The 21424-nt window shown below is 37.9% G+C and overlaps 1 protein-coding gene across 8 annotated transcripts in view; it reads right to left on the bottom strand.

Annotated features, from left to right (window-relative positions):
• Positions 1-21424, bottom strand: part of FOXN3 (forkhead box N3) — a 318212-nt gene that overhangs the window by 27996 nt on the left and 268792 nt on the right. For 6 of the 8 annotated variants that reach the window (XM_045014705.1, XM_045014703.1, XM_045014706.1 and 3 more), the window contains one exon: positions 6970-7035. The exons of 1 other annotated variant lie outside the window; for it this stretch is intronic. In XM_045014705.1, coding sequence (XP_044870640.1) covers positions 6970-7035 — 66 coding nt within the window. The remainder of the gene's footprint in view (positions 1-6969; positions 7036-21424) is intronic. One more of the 8 variants, XM_045014708.1, reaches the window with a different exon arrangement.

Raw genomic sequence — 21424 nt, 5'->3', positions numbered from 1 at the left:
TCTTTCCATTTCATTGTCTGCCACAGCACCTTATCTCAGGCTACAGACATGGAAAGTAGGGAAATGTCTGTCATGTGCAAGGCACGAGACATCAGTTGTTGCCACAAGCAAACATTATTTGCTTAATATGCCACACTACTGACTTGCCTCATCTTACACCAGTGATGAATTTGGCCCCATCTTCCTAATTTCTTCCATTTTGCTCCTCAGGGATAAGATTGCAACCTCTTAATCACATAAGTTAGGTTTACATTGCAACAGGGGCAGCACATGTAGACATAACTGAGCTAGCTTTGATCAAGCTAGCTTTTTAAAAATAGTATCCGTGGTGGTATGGACTAGCTGCCTGAGTTCATACCTAGTGTCCTGGGTGGGACTGTACTCTGGCAACTAGCCCATTTTGCCACCCATGCCACTGTGGTTACACTGCTACTTTTAGCAAGCTAGCTCCATCAAAGCTATTTCAGGTATGCCTAAGCATGCTGCAATCACACCTCCTGATTGCTGCGTAGATATACCCATAATCTCTACTACCCTAAGACTACGCCAAGCCCAAACTTCCCCATTAGGCTGCATAATTTTAACTCCTCTCCCTGCTCACATTTGGAAGCTTAAGCGAATCTCTGGGCTTGTCTACACTGCCTCAAAGTTCCAACTACTGAAGCATGAAAGGCAGGGCGCACCAAAGTGCTGCACTGTAACTGACCCATATGCACACTGTGGGCAAAGACTAAAAAGTTCCTAGTTCACTTTAATGTAATCCTGTTTGAAGAGGACTACATTAATGGAAACTAGGAACCTTCTAGTTCATACCGGCAGTGTCCACAGGAGGAAGTTACAGAACAGCACTGCGGTGCGCTTGGCTATCCAGGCTCCCGTAGTCCAAACTGTGGTGCATCGTAGACATAGCCTCTGTTGCCACTTAATCCCAGATATGAATTCTCATATTTATGAGAAAACTTTATAAAACTAATGCAACCTCTGCAATCTTCTACCATGTAAGGAGTGGGAAACCGCAGATTTCTAGCATCATTCTTTAGTAAATAGGCAAACACCATAGCAATAGAGTTGTGTGAGAACTGGATTTTTGTTTTGGGTGAAGTTTTTTTTTTATTTCAAATTTGTTCTGTTCTGGAACAAAAATAAAAATAATAATAAATAAATAATAATAAAAAATAATAAAATAATAATAAAAATTTCCCACAAACCAAAATTCAGGTACATTTAAATGTTTTGTTTTGACAAAACTGAAATGTTTTATTCCAGTTCCTACTTTTTAAATTTTATATTTTATAATATACAATTTTTAAAAACTGAAACAAGTCATTTTGAAACAGAAAATGGAAATGCTCTTTACCAAAATGCTTTTTATTCAATTTTAATTTCAAATTGAGTTTAAAAGTAGCACATTTCTGCAACATGTGACATTTTAGTTAATCAGTATTTTCCAATGGAAAAATATTCTGTCAGAATAAATTCCCAGCCAGCTTTACTATTTATTGTTTGTTTACAAGAGGTAACGATAGGGCATTGTGGTTATCAGGTTTCAGAGAGTAAAGATGTGCCAAGATAGCAGCTCTTTCCATTTACCCATCAGTCCAAGTGCAGGATTTCTTCTAGCGATTTTTATTTTAAGTTTATATCTGCATTGAGCCATTCTTGAAAACAGGTCTTCCATTTCCACAATCACTTTGGCTGGATGGAACAGTAAATTACAGTGGGAAGCAAATTTTAGGTCAATGAAGAAAAAAGTCAGAGCTCATTAGGCATTTTCTTTTAATTTAATATAACCAAAAAGACAGTGAATGAGATCATGGCCCCTAAGTACCTAAATCCTTTTTGAAAATGTAATTTAGACTCCTAAATTAGTGAAGTGTTGCAACACTCACGGTTGCAATGCCTAAATACCTTTAAAAACCTGTGCCTAGGTGCCCTGAGAGAAAACTAAAAACATTTTCCAAAGCAGAAAAAGAGCAACTGACAGCCCCGCTCCACCCCACCCCCAGGTTTATACAACGAAAATACCAAAAATCCTTTTCTCAGGACCCAAAGAACTCCTTCCTCAACACCCTTCTCAGTCCTCTGCAAATCCCACCCAAAACAACAGGCTTTGTAGAGTGCCCTGAAGGTCAGCAGATTCAAGATATTTTGAAACAAAGATGTGGAAAGGGAGAAGGAATTTTCAAAGTTGAGGGGACCCTCATGGAGAAATGCCCAGCCTTCAGTTCCCTGGTTAACACTTGCATTCTCTCTAGCAAATCATTGTTTGCATTTGTGCTGTTAAGCTGTAGTTCAGCAATGTGCTTAAGTGCATGTGTAACTGCAGCTATCCCAGTAATCCCACAGAATCAATGGGACCACTTATGTGCTTAAAATTACATACTTGCTTAACTACCTTGCTGAACTAGGACCTTTTGGAATTAAGACCAGGATCACTACTATGATGCTTGAACTATGGTATTGGCTTCACTAATTGCAGGAATAAATTGATGCGTGTGCTACTCCCTCTAGTTCTTCTGTCCTCTAAAGCAACTGTTTCAAGGAATGATTTCACCCATTATTATTATTATTAACTGTAAAGTATTAATGTGTTATACATATATAGTAATTTTTGTCTGAGGATCTCCAAACACATTGCAAAAAACTAGAAAGACTATGCTACAGCAAAGCAAGGTTAAATGATACGCCCAAGGTCACACAGGTTGAGTGGCAGAACAACCAATTACAGTTTGCCAAAGATTACAACAGCAGTTCCTAACTCAGAAACCCTTACTCTGCTACTTGAGGAAGCTACATGACCTAGTGAATGAAAACTGTACAAAGTCTGAATGATCAACCATGAAAGGCTTGTAAGTGGTTTCTAATAAAGATATTTATCATTCACATAGCTTCTTATGACTTCAAAGGGTTGAAAATCTTAAATAGTTAATGTTTGTACAACATCCCCTGAAGTATATTAGATCAGAAACCATACATTCTGATCCCAGATCTATCACTCGTTCCTCGTCTTGCCTAAGATGTCCACTTAGCCTCTCTGCACCTTAGCTTCCCCAGCATGGGTAACAGGCAACACTAAGGCACAGAGACAAAGTGACTTGCCACAGGTGACATAACAAGTCAACATGTATCCTCAAGTTACAAACATAAATCTAAATATTGGTCATGACAGAAATAAATACATGAATTTGTATTAAAATATTAAGTTCCAATGTATTTGTGACTTGTGATAATTACTACTACTTTTTAAGGAAGTGTTTTGCGTAATCAAACTTCACAAAATTCTGTAAAATACAATACTTAATTCTGTATATTATGTATGCCAAGTAGAATACATAATCGCTTAAAACCATATTTTTCACTGTTTTTCTGAACATTATTGTAGTAGCTGTCATGCTTTGCTCTGAGTGCCAGCCTGGTTGTATGTTTCAATAGAGTTTTGTACCCCGCTGGCTCTCTCTGTTTTTTGTTTGTTTGTTTGAATTACAAATCTGAAGTGATTTACCATGGTGCTTTATTGGAAAATTTTAAATATTTCAAGAATGCATTTGACAGGGTGTCAATAATTGACTATACCTATATTATTTTCAAGCTTTTGGCGTCAATTGTGATTGATCAATTTTATGAGATTCTATAAAGTAACCTCCCCCACAAAACATAATCTAAATTATGAAGAGGTTTATATATTAGTTATTAAGTGACAGTTAAAATGCAGTGAGGCTGGGAGTAAACGGTGAATAGAGGCAGCATTGGATTAGACGCCATTTAACATAAGAGCAAAAGTCAATATTAAAATGCATCTGTGGCTTTCAGCAGCACATGGCATATGGGTATGGATTTTTAAATGGTCATTTTTAAATGTAAAAATTCTGTTACAATGCAGGAATGATTTGCTCTGTCTTTGGCTTTCTTGATGCATGTGTGGAGGTACTTTCCACCAGAGATGAGCGTGAACTCAGACTATTCATTTCTGACAGCAAAGCCTAGGCTACTCTACAAAAATAAAGCTTAAAACACTATTCTGAAACATGGCTGTGAGCAAACATTTTTTTTTTCTTCTGTTCATACGCTCCAGAATAAAACTATGTCCTGGGAAGCAGGAATTAAGCTTGGTAGATACCTGAAACATGGTTAGAATATGTTGGTCTTTTCTGTCCATGCAGTTATGAATTCAAGTACGGTATCTGGCTTGCCCACAACTATGATTCATAATCATGTTTAGACATTGTTATTTTTGTAGTGCAGGCAGGGCCTGGATGAGCTTAAGATTTAAATTCACTGACTTATCACATTTTTATATTGTGAAATTACTCTTGGCTCCTGGCTGTCTTCAGCGGATCACCTTTGTTGTGAAAGCAGCTGCCACACCTGCAGTCAAACATGCTCAGCTACTGAAAACATTTTCAACAGTCCGTTATCATTAGTTATGGTCAAACTGCACATAATGCCCCTTCCACTTTATACCAAATACTGGAAGGCACGTTGTTCAACCCAGGGCATTTTTCAGCTGTGATTTGAATACACCCATGATGCTGTAACCTAACACTGCGGATTGAGTCCTAAATCTTCAAGGGCTCTGATAACATCAGCATGTTTACTTCACTGATGATTTATGGCTTGATTTACAATCTGTTACAGTTTGTAACAGGAGTAGAGACTGAAATGTGGGCTTCTGTAGGACACTCAGGATTGCTGTGAAATTTTTCTCTCTGGTTACCTTTTATTTGAAAATAAGTCAGAAGTTTTTTCATGCAGTAGTTTCTCAATGTGCACTAGATATTATCTGAGGTAAGTTGCCTAAGATTTTCCTAATATGGTAAACAGGCAGAGCCCACTGAAATTCACAGAACAGGTTATCCCACTTTCCTAATTTTACGTTTACAGAGAGATAACATAGCAATAATATTTTAGCTAAAGGATCAATGATGGGTTAACACTTTCTGTTGTCTATCCCACTTAGTCCATTCCACCTAAGTCACAGGTTACATTCCAGCCTGGGAGCCATCATTATTTGCTGACATCTTTGAAGTGGGCAGGATGGACAGGGCTGTGATGTTTTCACTTTCCTCTCTTATATTCTTCTCTCTCTATATATGTCCGTGTTTGAACTGAGTAACTTGCAGGATGGGTTGGACAAGGTGGGGTGGGAATGGGAGGTATCTGCAGTGGGAATATTTTGTAAAAATAAATACGTCCATTTGGGGTGGTGGAAGGAGGATCTGGTACATTCCAACAACATAAGAAACTGGCTTTTCAGAAGTATCTTTATAAACTAAGTTATCCCTGGCCAAATGGTTTATCGCTATTTATAGTGGATGTGCCAGAGACCCTGTGTCCCAAACTTACTTCCACTCAAACACTCCCTACAAAAGCAGGAAACATTCACATGCATTGTAACATTTTGGCATTTTTAAGAGTAACTTACTATGTCCCCATTCCCTTGCCATTGGCCTATCCTTTACTCCACTCTCACTTTCCCGTTATTCTGTATTTTAGTACATCATGTTCAGTGTTTGCTCTTTTCTCTGTGTCTTTCTCCTCCCCCTCCATCTTCTCCTTCTCTTTCCTTGTGTTATTTTCTCTACTTCTTCACCCCATGTTCTTCATCTCTTCCTCCTGCTCTCTCTCTCTCTCTACCATCCCAATTCTCTTTTCTAACTGATCCCCTCAGTCTCTCCTCCTCTGCTGCTTCTCTCAGCCCATTCTTTCCACTAACCCCGAATGCCACATCCCTTGATAAAATCTCTCTTTCTCCATGTACACTTCTCTCCTCCTTCCATTGACATTCTCAGCCTCATCCCATGGGATGAAGCAGGATGGGAGTGAGGCCAAATCGTTTTTTCTCTGGGGAGAATTGTTTCTCTGGGGAGATTCTCAGCAGATCCTTCTCCCGTGGGATTTTGAATAAGGCTGACGATGGCTCCCTCCAAAGCTCTCCTTGGCTGTGCAGGGAATGCTTTGGATTGTGACTGGTTCTCTTCCCCAGACAGAGCAAAAAAGTGCTGACCAAGGCTTCCCTTATAGTCCGATTTGGTCACTAAACCAATGTCAGAGAAGCTAGCCAGCTAAATTCTGATGAAGTGGGCTGTAGCCCACGAAAGCTTATGCTCAAATAAATTTGTTAGTCTCTAAGGTGCCACAAGTACTCCTGTTCTTTTCGCAGATACAGACTAACACAGCTGCTACTCTGAAATCTGTCCTTATATTTAAAGCTGTGAGTTGCTTGGTATTACTGCCTGTCATGCTGACCAATACTGTCTCATTGTTTCCTTGGACTCCACCATCTCTATCTATCTGTCGTCTTTAGTTTTATACTTCAATTGTAAGGTCTTTGGGGGGTAGGGACCATCTTTTTGTCCCATGTTTGTAAGGCACCTAACACAATGGGTTCCTAGCCTCAAACAATAAAAAAAATGATCATAATATCTGTGGGCCCAGCTGGAGAATGACAGGGACCTATGGGCAGGAAGCCAAAATTTGCCCCATCCCCGGGAGCCTGCCTAGGGCCCTAGCACTGCATATTACACAGGCAAAATGCAAAGTATGCGTGCAAGAAAGGATTTGAAATAGTGTCCAACTGACCAGAAAACATCCAGGTGGCCTCAATCACACACATGATGGAGTCAAATCAAAGCAAAATGAAAACAAAAACTATGTATCCCTCTTCTCTTTCTCAACTTCTGGTTGTTACCCCAGGTCTTATCTCACTTGTCCCAGGTCACTAAATTTTATGTATTTAATGAATAACAATCTTATCTCTAACACAGAGATATAAAATTGTTATTCATGTAATAGTGGATATTATATTTCACAAAAAATAAAATATTATTTAGTGTAAAGTAGTGTCTATAAGGGAATTTATATTTCTTCATTAGATCCTCCTTTTTTGGTCTGGTATGCTGTATACTTATAAAAAGAGAACGTTAACTTTACATGTCTATGGTGCTATATGCTATAGAAATATCTACTCACAACCTGCTTGTATCTCAGGGGGAGTATTCAAAAGCATCATGGCAGTGGCAGCATCAATGTCAGGATCTGGAAAAATCAACCAATAAATACATTATTTACAACTGGGCTAATCTTGTTTTTACCCCCCTGCTAGACCGAATCTCTGCATTGAAAAGGAATAAAGATTAAATGATCCAAAATGTTATTTTGGAAAATTCCAACATGTGATCAAACTTGCACATGATCCCAAAACTGCTGTTAAGTCAACTACACTGAAGTATATTTGTCACTGTACTGTATATGCTTGCGTGCACGGTATGTTCTGTTATTCCTCTCAAGCTTGCTATTCAGTTTCGGTGAGGAGTATTTAGTAGGACTGTCAATGAATCGCAGTTAACTCATGTGGTTAACTCAAAAAAATTAATCGTGATTAATCACAGTTAAACAATAGAATACCAATTGAAATATATTAAATATTTTGGATATTTTTCTACATTTTTATATATACTGTATTCTGTGTTGTTATTGAAATAAAAGTGCATATTATTCTTGATTACAAATATTTGCACTGTGAAAGAAACAAAAGAAATAGTATTTTTCAATTCACCACATACAAATACTGTAGCGCAATCTCTGTGTCGTGAAACTGCAACTTACAAATGTAGATTTTTTTGGGTTATATAACTGCACTCAAAAACAAAACAATGTAAAACTTCAGAGCGTACAAGTCCACTCAGTCCTACTTCTTTGTTTTAGCGATTGGCTGAAAAACAAATTTGTTTACATTTATGGAAGATAATGCTGCCCTCTTCTTATTTACAATGTCAACAGAAAGTGAGAACAAGCATTTGCATGGAACTTTTGTAGCCGGCATTGCAAGGTATTTACATGCCAGATATACTAAAACATTCGTATGCCCCTTCATGCTTCAGCCACCATTCCAGAGGACATGCTTCTATGCTGATGACGCTCTTTAAAAGAATAATGTGTTAATTAAATTTTTGACTGAACTCCTTGGGGGAGAATTTTATGTCCCCTGTTCTGTTTTACTCACATTCTGCCATATATTTCATATTATAGCAGTCTCGGATGATGACCCAGCACAGGTTGTTCATTTTAAGAACACTTTCAGTGCAGATCTGACAAAATGCAAAGGTACCAATGTGAGATTTGTAGATAGCTATAGCACTCGACCCAAGGTTTAAGAATCTGAAGTGCCTTCCAAAATCTGAGAGGGACAAGGTGTGGAGCATGCTTTTAAAAGTCTTAAAAGAGCAACACTCCGATGAGGAAATACAGAACCCGAACCACCAAAAAAGAAAATCAACCTTCTGCTGGTGGCATCTGACTCAGATAATGAAAATGAACATGCGTCAGTCGACACTGCTTTGGATTGTTATCGAGCAGAACCCATCATCAGCATGAACACATGTCCACTAGAATGTTGCTTGAAGCATGAAGGGATGTATGAATCTTTAGCGCATCTGACACAAATATCTTGCGACACCGGCTAAAACAGTGCCATGAGAATGCCTGTTCTCATTTTCAGGTGACATTGTAAACAAGAAGTGGGTAGCATTATCTCCTGAAAATGTAAACAAACTTGTTTGTCTGAGTGATTGGCTGAACAAGAAGAAAGACTGGATGGACTTGCAGACTCTAAAGTTTTACATTGTTTTATTTTTGAATGCAGTTATTTTCTGTACATAATTCTACATTTTTAAGTTCAACTTTCATGATAAAGAGATTGCATTACAATACTTGTATTAGGTGAATTGAAATTTTTTTTTTGTTTTTTACAGTGCAGATACTTGTAATCAAAAATAGATATAAAGTGAGCACTGTACACTTTGTATTCTGTGTTGTACTTGAAATTAATATATTTGAAAATGTAGAAAACATCCAAAAATATTTAAATAAATGGTATTCTATTGTTTAACAGTGCAATTAATCGTGATTTTTTTTAATCACGATTAATTTTTTTACTGGCTTGACAGCCTTAGTATTCAGGTTTCATTACTAATGCTCTGTGCAAGTAGAAGTCATTTCATGAGTTGTTGTCAGTGTATTGGGATGAGCTACTAGCACAGTGGAGAGTGTCAAGAATACTTGCATGGAATCAGACACAAAGATGACATTCGGTCATTTTCATATATCAATAAGAATTTAAATTATTATTGTGAGAAAGTGTTGGAAGCAAAAACCTCTAAAATCAGGAAAAACAAAAGCAGTGTTTCATTGAAAGTACCTAAGTGATTTGTGTTTGTACCTATTGTTACATTTAATATAAGCAAAAATTGTTACTTGGCTGCCGTTATTTGTAAATCGGTTTCTGAATCCATCATGAGCCATCAGTTGACAGATGGCAAGTTATAGAGACAGAATAAAATATGATCCTTTTATAACTATATTCATTTGCTTCAGATGCAGCAGCGCGGCTGCTATGGAAATGGAGGTAGCCATGACAACGGTAAACAACCCAAGAGCGGCCACTGAATAAGCTGAAAAGAACATCTGCCCCAGCAAAGCGTCCCAGCTGCCCTGGGGCGAAACTTGCTAATCGTGCAGTGATGCTGTGTGACAGAGAAAGCCGCCTATGCGATGTCCAAATAAATGAAGTGTGCAATTGAAGCAGACATAAAAATGCACGCCCTTGCCGATTGCTGCCTCTGCATTGCTAAACTGAATGACTAATGAGCTCATTAAAAAAAAAAAAGAACACACGCGCGCACACACACACAACTTGTCAGTATTTATACTAAATTACATACCAAAAAAATTCAATTTCCTGCTAATAGCTTCATGGTATTTTATTTTGGGTATTATGTTGGAAAATTACTTTTTACTGTTAAAAAATACATTTTTCATACTTTTGCATGTGTTGTTCTATTTCCAGGGGAGTAATGTGATGTAGCAGAAAGTTCTACAAGCTATTAATAATACAAATGATGCAGAGTGTAAAAGATTTTAATGTCTAAGCAAAAAATAAATTAACTCCACCTACAGAGAAAAAGAGTTTGATTCCAGCTTGAGTATATAATATTGTATTGTAAATAGCTATAATAACTTCTTACATGACAATACTAAACATACGATTGCTGTAACACTAAAGTCAACAAATGCAGAATCAGTTACAATAAGTTTTTGCACCAGTTTGGTTCTCCCTGTGTTCTGAATTGCACAAATGCCAATGTATAGAAAGACAGGTGCTGAACTTCAGATCACATCAGCTTGTTCTACTGCCAAGGGTCACTCCTAGTACACTTCTCATAAGAGAGTTTACAAACTCACATTCATTACTAACTCTGAAAACAGGCCAAAGGCAGAGTTCTTCTCAAAAGTCAGCATTGACACTGAGCTGTTTGGAAATGGTGGTTTTAACTTTTGCACATGACCCTTGGGTGGAACAGTGTGTTTAATACACCACATTTTGCAGGATCGGGTTCATTTACTACTGCAAATCAAATATTGTTTCCTTTAGCTTGACTGTCCAGGGAGACTGTCCAGAGGAGATTCGTATTTAAAACAGAACGATCTTACCTGTGTTAAACACTAACTTAGAAAACAAAATTGAAAGAATTTTAGTAGTCCAATGTACTTTGTTACTATTCATGTAGTTGTAGGCAGTTTTAGCCTTTGTTTATAGGCTGTATCTGTATGATTTTACTTTCTGGTTTTCTTAATTTAGATGATATTTTGGTGATTGGGTAAAAAAGACTGTGGGGAAAATGATAATCTTTCCCAGAGAAATTAAAAACAAAAATACACCACGGAAACATTTACAAACAATCCCTACATTGTGGGTCTACACTGATGTGGCCAGCATATCTTGAAAGTTTTATGTTTTAGGATTTGACAGTTCTACAAGAACAACTGTGGTTTTGTAATCACTTAGATACTAATCAGAACTGGTTACAAGAAACATAGTGTGTCCACACCTGCTATGCTGTCTAGCCATGTTTGTATCCTGCACTTTTGAAAAATCTGGGAAGTTATCCCACACCTCAGCAGTAGACACAGTGCCCAGAAGACATGCACACAGGGTGGCATCAGCAACATAAGGGACATCATACTGAGCAGAGACGTGTGACAAAGTTAGCGACTGGATAAACTGGGCAGAGGCCTCATCTGTATCATAAAAAAAAAAGGCATCAAAGACTTGTTACACGAAGAAAACCACATGGCAGCCTAGGCCACAGGCACAGACAAGGGCAAAACACTGACAGGTGCCAATCATGGCACTACCTGGTTAGAATCAGGGTAAAAAGTTGGAGTACAGACAGCGCCATAATGCAAACTGAAAGTTGAAGGGCAAGTTCATGCTGTAATTTCAAAGGGACTCTTAGCGATGTAGTTGTCACAACATGAGATTTTTAGAAGGGGGGAGAACAGAATGGTAAATCAGAAAAATGCCTTTATTCAGTGCTTTACCTTGACTATGAAAATCAAAGTTTAAAATGGGCACATTTTGATCTCTCTTTAGTGCTAGAAAAGGAGAAACCAGAATAGGCAACCACAGACAGCAAGGGAGATTCACAAGGTGGAAGCAGAAGAAATCCTTCCAAATGGAAAAGGACAGGGAGGAAGGGGACAGGATGGTGGGTGCTATAAAGAGCATGAGGAAGAAATCAAAATGACCTCAGAACCAAAGCCCTCAAAAAGGCAACATCAAAAGCTATTGGCAAATAGATCAGCTGTAGTTTGTTCTCCGAACATGTATTTGCAGTGTATGCACTCTAAGCCCCACACTACAATCCTAAATGTAAGGGCTGGCGCCTCATTCTTTGAAAGCCCTGCAAATGCTATCAAGAAGGTCGCTGAAAGCAGCGACAGACCGTAAGCAGTTACAGAAGAGCACATAATAGTCTGAAAGGACATAGCCTACATGAAGAGGTGGTACATAATTCGGATGTACTATAGTTGTAATTCTGCTATTAAACTTTATCCAGCACTGCATTCAAGAGTGAAGATTCCTTTGACAAGTCAAAGACAAAACACACACACGCACATACAAAATGAAGAGTTTTAAATCCATAACAGAAACGGTTTGCTGTACTTCAGACCCAGGCCCTAATTCTGAAAAGTGCTGATGTACGTGCTTAACTCTAAACACTAAGTAGTTCCACTAAAGTTAACTATGTGCTTAAATGCTTTGTTGAATCAGGGCATTGGTTATTTTTTCAGCTATATTTGTGGCTAAGGTTCACTTTAAAAACTATATTGTTTATATAAAGGTACGTACAGATCGGAACATGTTCTGCACAGTAATACAGAATGGTCAAGTAATGAGCATGAAATATCTTGGCACAGAATTGGTCAGAAAAAGCCAGAAAGCCAGAGGGTAACCCTCAGTGGTAGACTGTTTATTCAAGAAGTGACAAAAAATAATTAAAAACAAAAGGTGGCACCTGAGAAACCCCAATGTGCCAGCTGTCCATCTATTATGTTGTTCTGATCTTCGGTTTACAGTTTCACACAGAAGGAAAAACACTTTACCTTAAAATTATTGGTTTATTATTTGTAATAGAGTTTTTTTTATTTCAAATTCTTTGGCCGTTGAATGAAAACACTCCAGGCCTGCCAAAATGCTAGTTCTTCCCTCATCATTAAAACATACTATAAAAACTACAGTAACAAAATTAAAAAGGGACTCTATTACTTCAAAATATAATTCCTAACAAAATTATAGTAGATTTACTTCAATTACTATACAGTATATCATTTTCCATTTAATCATTCCAACACCACACTGAATTTATTCCAAAATAAAGAAAATAGTAATTTAAGTATTTTAAGCAACTATGTCCTGAAATTTCAAGCTCAAATTCCAAGTGAGAGGCACTTAAATCCATAGTTAGGCACCTAAAAACTCAGGTAGTTTATAATGAGATGTCTAAACACAGATTTAGGTGCAGGCCTTTAGGTATCTCAGGCGTCAATCTTGCAAACTCTTATGCACATGAGTAAATGTATGCATTTGGGTAGCTTCACTGAAGTCAATGGGACTATTCACATATGTTTTTGCAAGATCAGGGCCTAAGTTTGAGAATCTGGGTCTTCGTTTTACTTTGGTCAATTCAATAAAATGCATCAAGGCAGAGGTACTATTCAATTTCACTGCCAACTCATGTAAAAAATGAAGCCAGTATATATACTGCATCATCTGTTTACCATGATCATTACCGCAGTATTGCATCAGACAAGAATATACAAGATTTCCTTTTAGATTTTCTTTTAAAAGGATTTTTAAAGGCTTTTACTGTAACATTCAGCTGACCTTTGTGTTTCATTCACCTCTACTTTTCCATCAGCCTTCTCCATTGCATTCTTCCATGCAGGATCCTATTATCTAAGCATGTTCTCTTGAGCTGTATCCAAAACATGCAATTCTAATGCCTTCATTGTCCACAGTATCAGGCATCACATTCCCCACCCCAACTCCCACCACTCTGATATATTTGCTCATCTTTAATCTTTCTTCTTGACTTTATCCATTTTCAGCAATGGTACACTGCAAAAACTACTACACTCTTTCCACGTTTTGTCCTTGGGCTCATTAAGTCAACAGGTCAACTCAGTTTCTCTTTGCCTATAGTCTGTTAAGGGATGTGCCTTTTCTCTTCTCACATGAAGATTGTTAAGCTTGGAAAATGAAAAGCAAAAGTCAAGGTAGGTCAGAGATATACAAGATAATTAACAATGAATGAAGGCAAATTGAGAACTTTTATTTACCTTGTCCAGTGACAGAGAGAAGGACAGCTGATGAAATTAAAATGTAATAAGCACAAGCCAGAGAGAAGGAAATGCCTTCAGGCAACTAGAAATGGCCTATGAAACTCCTTGCTGCAGGATATTACTGAGCCTGACTCTGAAACGTTTAATAAGATTGAGTTGAACTTTCTTGAACTAAATGGAATTACTTGTGGGAGTGCTACTGAAAACTAGTAAGAGTTGCAGAATCAGGTTCTCAGTAAAAAGGATTAGACATTTTACATTTCAATAGCAACACATACAGTTAGTCTACAGAAGCTAGAATAAGAATCATGAAAGTCATCAATTCTTAATGCAGACTGCCAGAAGAGGTCAGAAAGAAGGTATTCATCCCATAGTATTTTATAGCCTTTTATGGCTGGCCTGGTAACTATAGTGATTTTCCCCCTTCCTCCAAAGGATCCAGTATGAGACACGGCAGAATTAAGGTACCAACTAGATGGACCATTAAATTGTTTTGGTATGACAGTTCCTAGGTTCATTTGCCATGCTGCCAAATGAACGACTGCCAGTGTTTTCAGGGTGGTTTTTTAAAAGGCCATCATTAAATAACATGGAACATTGATAGCAGAAGTCTCTCTCTCACTCAACATCTGCATTATAAAAACTGTATTGTCATTGAACTAACATATATAATTAACCCCATTCTGTAACATCATTTTACTACTGAATTAAATCATAAACAGAGTCATAAAATTACTTTCTTCTACCGTGCTCTTTTTGCTAATATAACAGTAGACCAAGTCCAGATTCATGAAAGCAGCTTGGAACAGAAAGCATATAATAACTTTTGATCTCAACTGTAAAGAGTAATGTTAGTTAACTGTAAAAAGTATAGACACATACTGTAGTCAAAGCAGGATAAAATCTTTAGAGAAAGTCTGAAAAGATGGCAGATCTACATTTTATACACAATCAGAGGGGATAATAATAATAAAATCAGATTTCTTGCTTTTCCTGTCTGAGTATTACTGAATGTTTTTCCTTCAATGTTTAAGAGAGAGAATAAATTCACCTTTGTAAGCAGTACCAGTATGATCTTTGTCTGCCCTCCAGCCCATCTGTACAGTACTAGGCACCAAGTATAGGATGTAGAAAACAGTGGTTAACTTATGTAAGGACAGGACAAAAAGGGAAAATTCATGGGCAAAGATTTTCTATTCTGTCATGCACTCATCTACATTTTAGTCAAGAATCACAGTAGGCGTCTTGGTTTTGCATGATCTTACATAGCAGAATTTGGAATTTTGTGGCTTTAACAAAACTGCCTTGCAAGTTAGAACTTGTCTTCTTTTTAAATGTTGAGCTCCTCCTTAATCCAACTGGTATAATCAAGGACATCAACTCTTTTTCTAGCAGATCTTCACTTCAGCCCAGGTCCTTTTTTCTCTCTGCTGCTGGTCATAACCATGTTAACATAACAAACCTGGATTACAGTAAGATGAAATCCACCTCTGTGCACAGAAGGCCTATACACCACTTACACTTTATTTTCCTAAGGGAAAAAAACCCACCACTGAGGACAACACTTACCTTTTTATGACTCTAAAATCAGAGCTTGAGGGGGCCTCAGCACAGGGATGAATCCTTAGGGTATGTCTCTGCTGTAGATTCTGCCCAAGCTTGCCTAGCCCTGGTAGAATATCCCCACCCACGTCAGAAGGTAGAGGGGAAGAAAATATAGCCCAGGTGAAGTTGTCGGAAGGCACTGGAGGACTATCAGCATCTAAGCTTCATTAGCTTATGTCCTCACTGCAAACAAGGGAAGCTGTCACCAAAGCCAGGCTCAAGTCTACACCCTCAGCTGTGTATGCTAGCCTGGGCTTGAAGTATCCTCACTCCCAGGTGAGAGTGGCTTTCCTGTGTGGCTATCTGGGGGCTTAGGGACCTCACCAGGATGAGAACCTGGGCTAAGTCGGTAGTGAAGAGTCTACACTGCAAAAAAACAAACAAAACAAAACAAAACCAAAAAAAACCCACGGACTGAGTCTCAGAGCCTGGATCAATTGACTTGGGCTTTAGGGTTAGAAACAGCAGTGTAGACATTCCTGCTCAGTCTAAAGCCTGGGCTCTGTAACCCAGCAAGGGGGCAGGTCTCTGAGACCAGACTCCAGACTGAGCAGGAGTGTTCACACTGCTATTTTTAGCCCTGCAAGCCTGAGTCAGTTGACCCAGACTCTGAGACTCAGTGCTATGTTTTTTTCTTTGCAGTGTACACATCTCCTCAGAGAATAGGCCCCTTTTGCTATTTATATAATTACATCAGTCCAAATAAACTCTTCAATATCAAGAAAGACTGGTGTAAAGAAATTCACACCCAGCACTATTCACTTACACTTGTTTCTAAATTAGAAGATTTAAACCCAGCTAATTAATATAAACAGATCAATTTTAGACTTTACAAGCTACCAGATTTGGCGATTTGTTGAAAATCAAAAGAAAAAAACAAAAACAAAACCTAGTTAGGGCAATACTGTGGGTGTCTCATGAATTCTTTGAAAGTGTATCCTCCGCTTGGAGACCAAAAGGATCAGATACAAAGTTCTCAGAACAGAAACCCAAAGACATTAAAGCACATTTCCCTCTAGAACACTTGAGAATCCTTATTTTGTACGGAGGCATGCCAGCCCCAATCTATACATACAGATGCTAAAGACCATACATAGTTCTTGGGAAGACTGTTGAGCATTCTCCACAGGGAGCAATGTTGAATGCTGCTGGGATGAGCAGCTTTTCTACTCCTCTGAAGCGTATTAATGGAGGACGGCAGACAATCCTAGCAACAGTTACATTGTATGACTGAACTATGTTTGGGACCAGGTTTTAATGCTTAACCTTTTCACTCGTTCTGGGATAATCCTCTCTCTAAAATTCTTTGAATTTAAAAGAAAAAAAGGAAAATCTAGCATCTGGTATTTTTGACCTCTTTTGTAGCTCTCCAACAAAAGTGTTTTTATCCAGAAATACAAACTGATATTGAGTCAATGTGCGGGAGAACATTTTATTTTTAAAGGGTTAATACTCAACATTTTTCTTTATATTAAAACAAGGAATTTTAGCTAGGTCCTTTGAGGGCTTTTAATTACAGTTGTAGACTGGCTGTTATATGCACTTAGTCAATTTCCAATCTTAGTAATTCATATTTTAGGTACATATTGGCCCTGTTTTAGTGAAGGCGCCTGCTAACACTCACATATCTGCCTAATCACTGAAACAACCCACAAGTATAAAGTTTATCATTGTAGATTGGAGCCTTTATTTGTATTAAATAGATTTACTGTAACAGTATCATTTTTGTTAGGATCCAATGGACATGCAGTTTATTTAGAACAATGATTAGGCATTCCAGCACCAGAGTTTAGTAAGTACTGAAAATCATCCTGTTACTTAAAAAAAATTGTTTGCCTTTTTAATCTCATATTTAGTAGATGCTAGTTTTGTTGCACACTTTCGCTTGCTCTTTCTCGCTCCATTATAGGACCATAAAATATATTTTCACTTTTTTTCCCCCTTTGGATTTTCTTTGGTTCTGTTGTATTTGTTTCCTTGACTTTACAGTTACAGGGCTCTTCCCGGTAAACAGATCGGGGACTTCCCTATTTGTTGCATTGCATTCTGCATTGTATCAAACCTGTAAATTATATACAGGCCTCATGACACATAGGAAATTTGACATTACTTTAGAAAATAATGGAAAAAGTGTGAATAGACCCCAGAAGTTGTTCCAAAATACTGCAAGAGGGCACACTTCCCACTGAATCAGAACACTACAGAGTTCGAGGTTATGACTTTACAGCTCAATGGCATTTACAGATCATTAAATAATCGCGATGATTCTACTGCGCTATAATCTGGCCACTAGTGAGGGAAAGGTAACATGAGCAGGACAATGCTTTTAAAAAAATTAAATGAAAACATTGACAGGGGAGAGATACGGATTCCTTCTACCACAGATTTACTGTGATTCAGTCTCAGTTTACCAATATGTAATAATGGGGATACTATTCACCTATCTAATGGGGAGAACACAAGGATAATTGTTTGTATAGCACTTGGAGATCCTTGGATGAGAAGTGCAAAGAATTAGTACTCCACAGGAATAGCTGAATTAACTATTCCTTTTCCTTACATAATGAATTAAAATAGCGATGCAAACCAAATCAAAACAACCACAGTCATCTGTGTGGCTGAATATTCAAAACATCTCAATAGGGACTTGATCCTGATGGTGCTGAGCACACTGGTCCTGATCTAACACTTAAATATGTACACACACTTTGAACACAAGTAGTCCCATGGATCAGGGCCAGTGTGCTTTGCAGTTGCAAGATCAACCCAAGATTAGAGCTGCCTTCCAAAATTTTAACAGCTCGGGATGAGGTGTTGAGAGCTGAATAAAATATCTTCTGCACTTTCATTATCAGTCATAACAGAGTGGGCAAATAGGTTTTGTGCCTGGGCTGGTAAAATTTCCATGAGAATTTCATAAGAAACTACTGTTAATGTACTATACTTTTTTTTTTCCTTCTTCATTTACAGTTCTCTGACGCAGCCCACAATTTCCAATGCAGACGCCTTCCTGAACTTACAGTGCTGGGGAACACCAATAACTCCTCCGAAGGCCACTGGATCAGGGGAATAGTTAAGGGGTAAGAGGTGTGTGTTTTGTATAGTTTCTATTCAATCATTTAAAAAAACCCTCCCTACTCAACATTGTTATTTTTACACCCAAATATGAGAGGGGGGAGGGATTATTATTTGAACATCCAACAGCCCCTAGTGAGGCCAATTTTTTATTTATATTTTTTTTTAACAAAAGCAGTTGTGAGATTGTGTCAGTTATAGCACATTACCCACCCATTTCATCTTCTAAAAAGTTGCACTTGACATATATTGGGAAAGAGTCCATATTAATTCTACTGGTTCCTTGAGGACAGTAAAACAAGAAGCTAATTTAAAATGTAATTTGCTATCTTCATCTGTGTGTTACAGAGCAAAACAGTAAAGTTAATGCTTGTCTATGGAAACAAATCTAAATATCTGGCAATCATATTGATAAAAATAAGAGCACAAAATGAAGAGAATGCATTAACCTTGTGAACACTAATTTTTAATGATCGCCTATTCATTCTTTAGGGAGAATCAAATAGACTTGCTAATGACTACTGCACAATGGCACTCTTGACTGATCTCATGCCCTTTCATGGCTAGAAAATGAAAAGTTTCTAGGTACCTAAGCATCCAGTGAAAGCATATTTCTGTTCTTACTCTTCATAGTCCTGCTATGCTTCTTTGTGTGTCCAGTAGGGGGTAGAAAATCTCAAAGTATAATGAGGACTATGGACCTCAAAAATATTTTAAAGGAGAAAACTTGTTTATTCTTCAATTTAGACCCATCACTTATAAGTAAACTTACTCCAACTATACACTAGAAAGTGGAACTGCAAGATGCACAGATCTGTTTCTCAAGGACATTACTTACTGCCCCCACTCTTTATTGCTTCATAAACATTTCCTTTGGTACAACAAATATGCTAACAGCACATTTGATATTCTCTCCATAAAATATACTGCATATTATTGTAAAAAGTACTAATGTTTTCTCTCATTAGTAAGAGACTGCCACCTTTCAACTACAAATATATTTCTGTTTTACACATAATTGCAGGTGAAATTCCAGTATGAAATACCAACCTGATATTTATAGCAATCCTCAGTCTCATAAAATAAGTGTAACATTTCATATGAAAAGCACTCTGATATTATAGTGATGGGCAGCAGTATAAAACCTATCGATAGCTAGATAGATGATCTTCTGGACTATCTAAAAAAAGTTTATCTCACAGATGTATCCCAGTGCATCTCAATGTGTGATAAGTATTTAATATTACAAATCAGTGTAGTTTGGTTACTATTAGAGGTGAGCCTGAACAAAAACATCTGAAACAAACACTGAATTTTGGAAAAGTGTGCAACCGTATTTAAACTTCAGTTTAAACCTGAGCTACAATTATCTTTATTCTAGTTCTGCAGATACAAATTCAGAAGTGTAATATTGTTTTCTTTTTATTTATGTATGTTAAATAGAGAAATAGGTTTTGCATTCCAGGAAGATTCCAGATTACAGTGGTGGGGACTGTGCTGTTTGTACCTACAAAGCAGGTATACAGTCCTGGCAGTAATAGTGTAGGATGTCCTATCCTACCCCAATCATCTGCATCAAACTTGACCTGGCCCTCTAAGATGAAAGGATAACTCAGTTTCCCTAGGTCATTCAGTCATGGGACCTCTCTACTGAGACTGCCAAACAGGATGCCAACTAGTGGTAATTGTGGTAACTGTCATGTTCTCTATTTAGATACTGCTATGGCCCCATCCCTGTGATGTTAGAGTGCCTCTCATATATTTAAAAATAGAAATCTCTCTTCATTCCCAACTGCAGATTAAAGAGATTGTGTGCGTGTGAGACACAAACTTACTGGAGGGAAAGCCAAGGCAGGGAGAAGAATTCTGCAGTTAGTTCTGAATGCAGCGAGGTCTAACTCTCACTCTCTTGTGGGAGTGAGTTCCATAGGCTGGGTTCAGAGCCTATAAAAAGTTCCATCTCCCATGTGCCTCCTGTTGGTCAACTGTTTCATGGTTCCAATGAAATGTAGCTGCTGTGGGAGATCATAGTTGCAGAGGAAGACGCAATCTCTCCTGTAACTAGAGCTCTCCTGGAGAACTTTGAGTATCACAACAAAGGTCTTGACTGTTGAATAACCAAGGCTGGAAGTCACATAAATGTAGATCATTGTGATTGGTCTCAAACCAATCCTCCTATTACTTGAAGATGACAGTTGGCATTTTTTGCTGCCATAGCAATATGGGCATCCAACAGCCGCATGGAATTCAAAAATACCGCAAGGCTGTGGGCAGAATTATCAGAGGGCTATCCAGCAGGAGAGGTCTTTGCTACACTTCTTTCTTCCGGGCAGCTTCATTTTTGTTACATAGATGTTCAAGGAACCTGGATTGTCATCCCAGACTAAAACACTGGTCCATCGAGTCCAGTGTTTTGGTTCCCATAATGGCTAGCACTCTATATCTTCAACAGAGTCAAATAACTCCCCACACCAGAAACACGTCTAGTGCAGTGTTGTATCTAGAGAAAATTCCTCCCTGAACCCTGCATGTGCTTAGCTTATGATCCAAGTCAGAGTCAATAAGTCTTATCTGAATTTGTGTAACTACATGTGCTATTAATAGACATAAAATTGTTGAGTCCTTCTTAGATTCAGCTAGAGTATTTGACTCTATGATCACCTGGGGAAGTACATTCCACAGACTGACAATACAGTTTTTCTTTTAGGTGTTCTAAATTAAATCAGCACTTACTTTCAGTAAATGACCTTTCCCCTCCTCACAGAATAGGGTGTAAGGGAAGAACCACTAACTAAGAAGGATGGGCTTGTGGATAGGATATCGCCTTAGGGCTCAAGAGACCTGGGTTGAATTACAGGTTCAGCCACAGACTTCTTCTGAGCCTGATCTGGTCCTGATCTGTAAAATGGAAATAAACAATCCCCTCCTTCACAGGGGTGTTGTGATGCTAAAGCCCATTAATAATTGTGAGATGCTCAGATACTATGGTATGGTGATAAGTACACAGAGAATTGCTTCTAATTACATTCCACTTAGTCTTAAGTAATTATTATACATCTCC

Source organism: Mauremys mutica, chromosome 4 (assembly GCF_020497125.1).
Source record: "Mauremys mutica isolate MM-2020 ecotype Southern chromosome 4, ASM2049712v1, whole genome shotgun sequence".
In the NCBI taxonomy this organism is placed as follows: Eukaryota; Metazoa; Chordata; order Testudines; family Geoemydidae; genus Mauremys; species Mauremys mutica.
The sequence above is the reverse complement of the archived record's forward strand: the minus strand, read 5'-3'. Positions and strand labels throughout refer to the sequence as shown.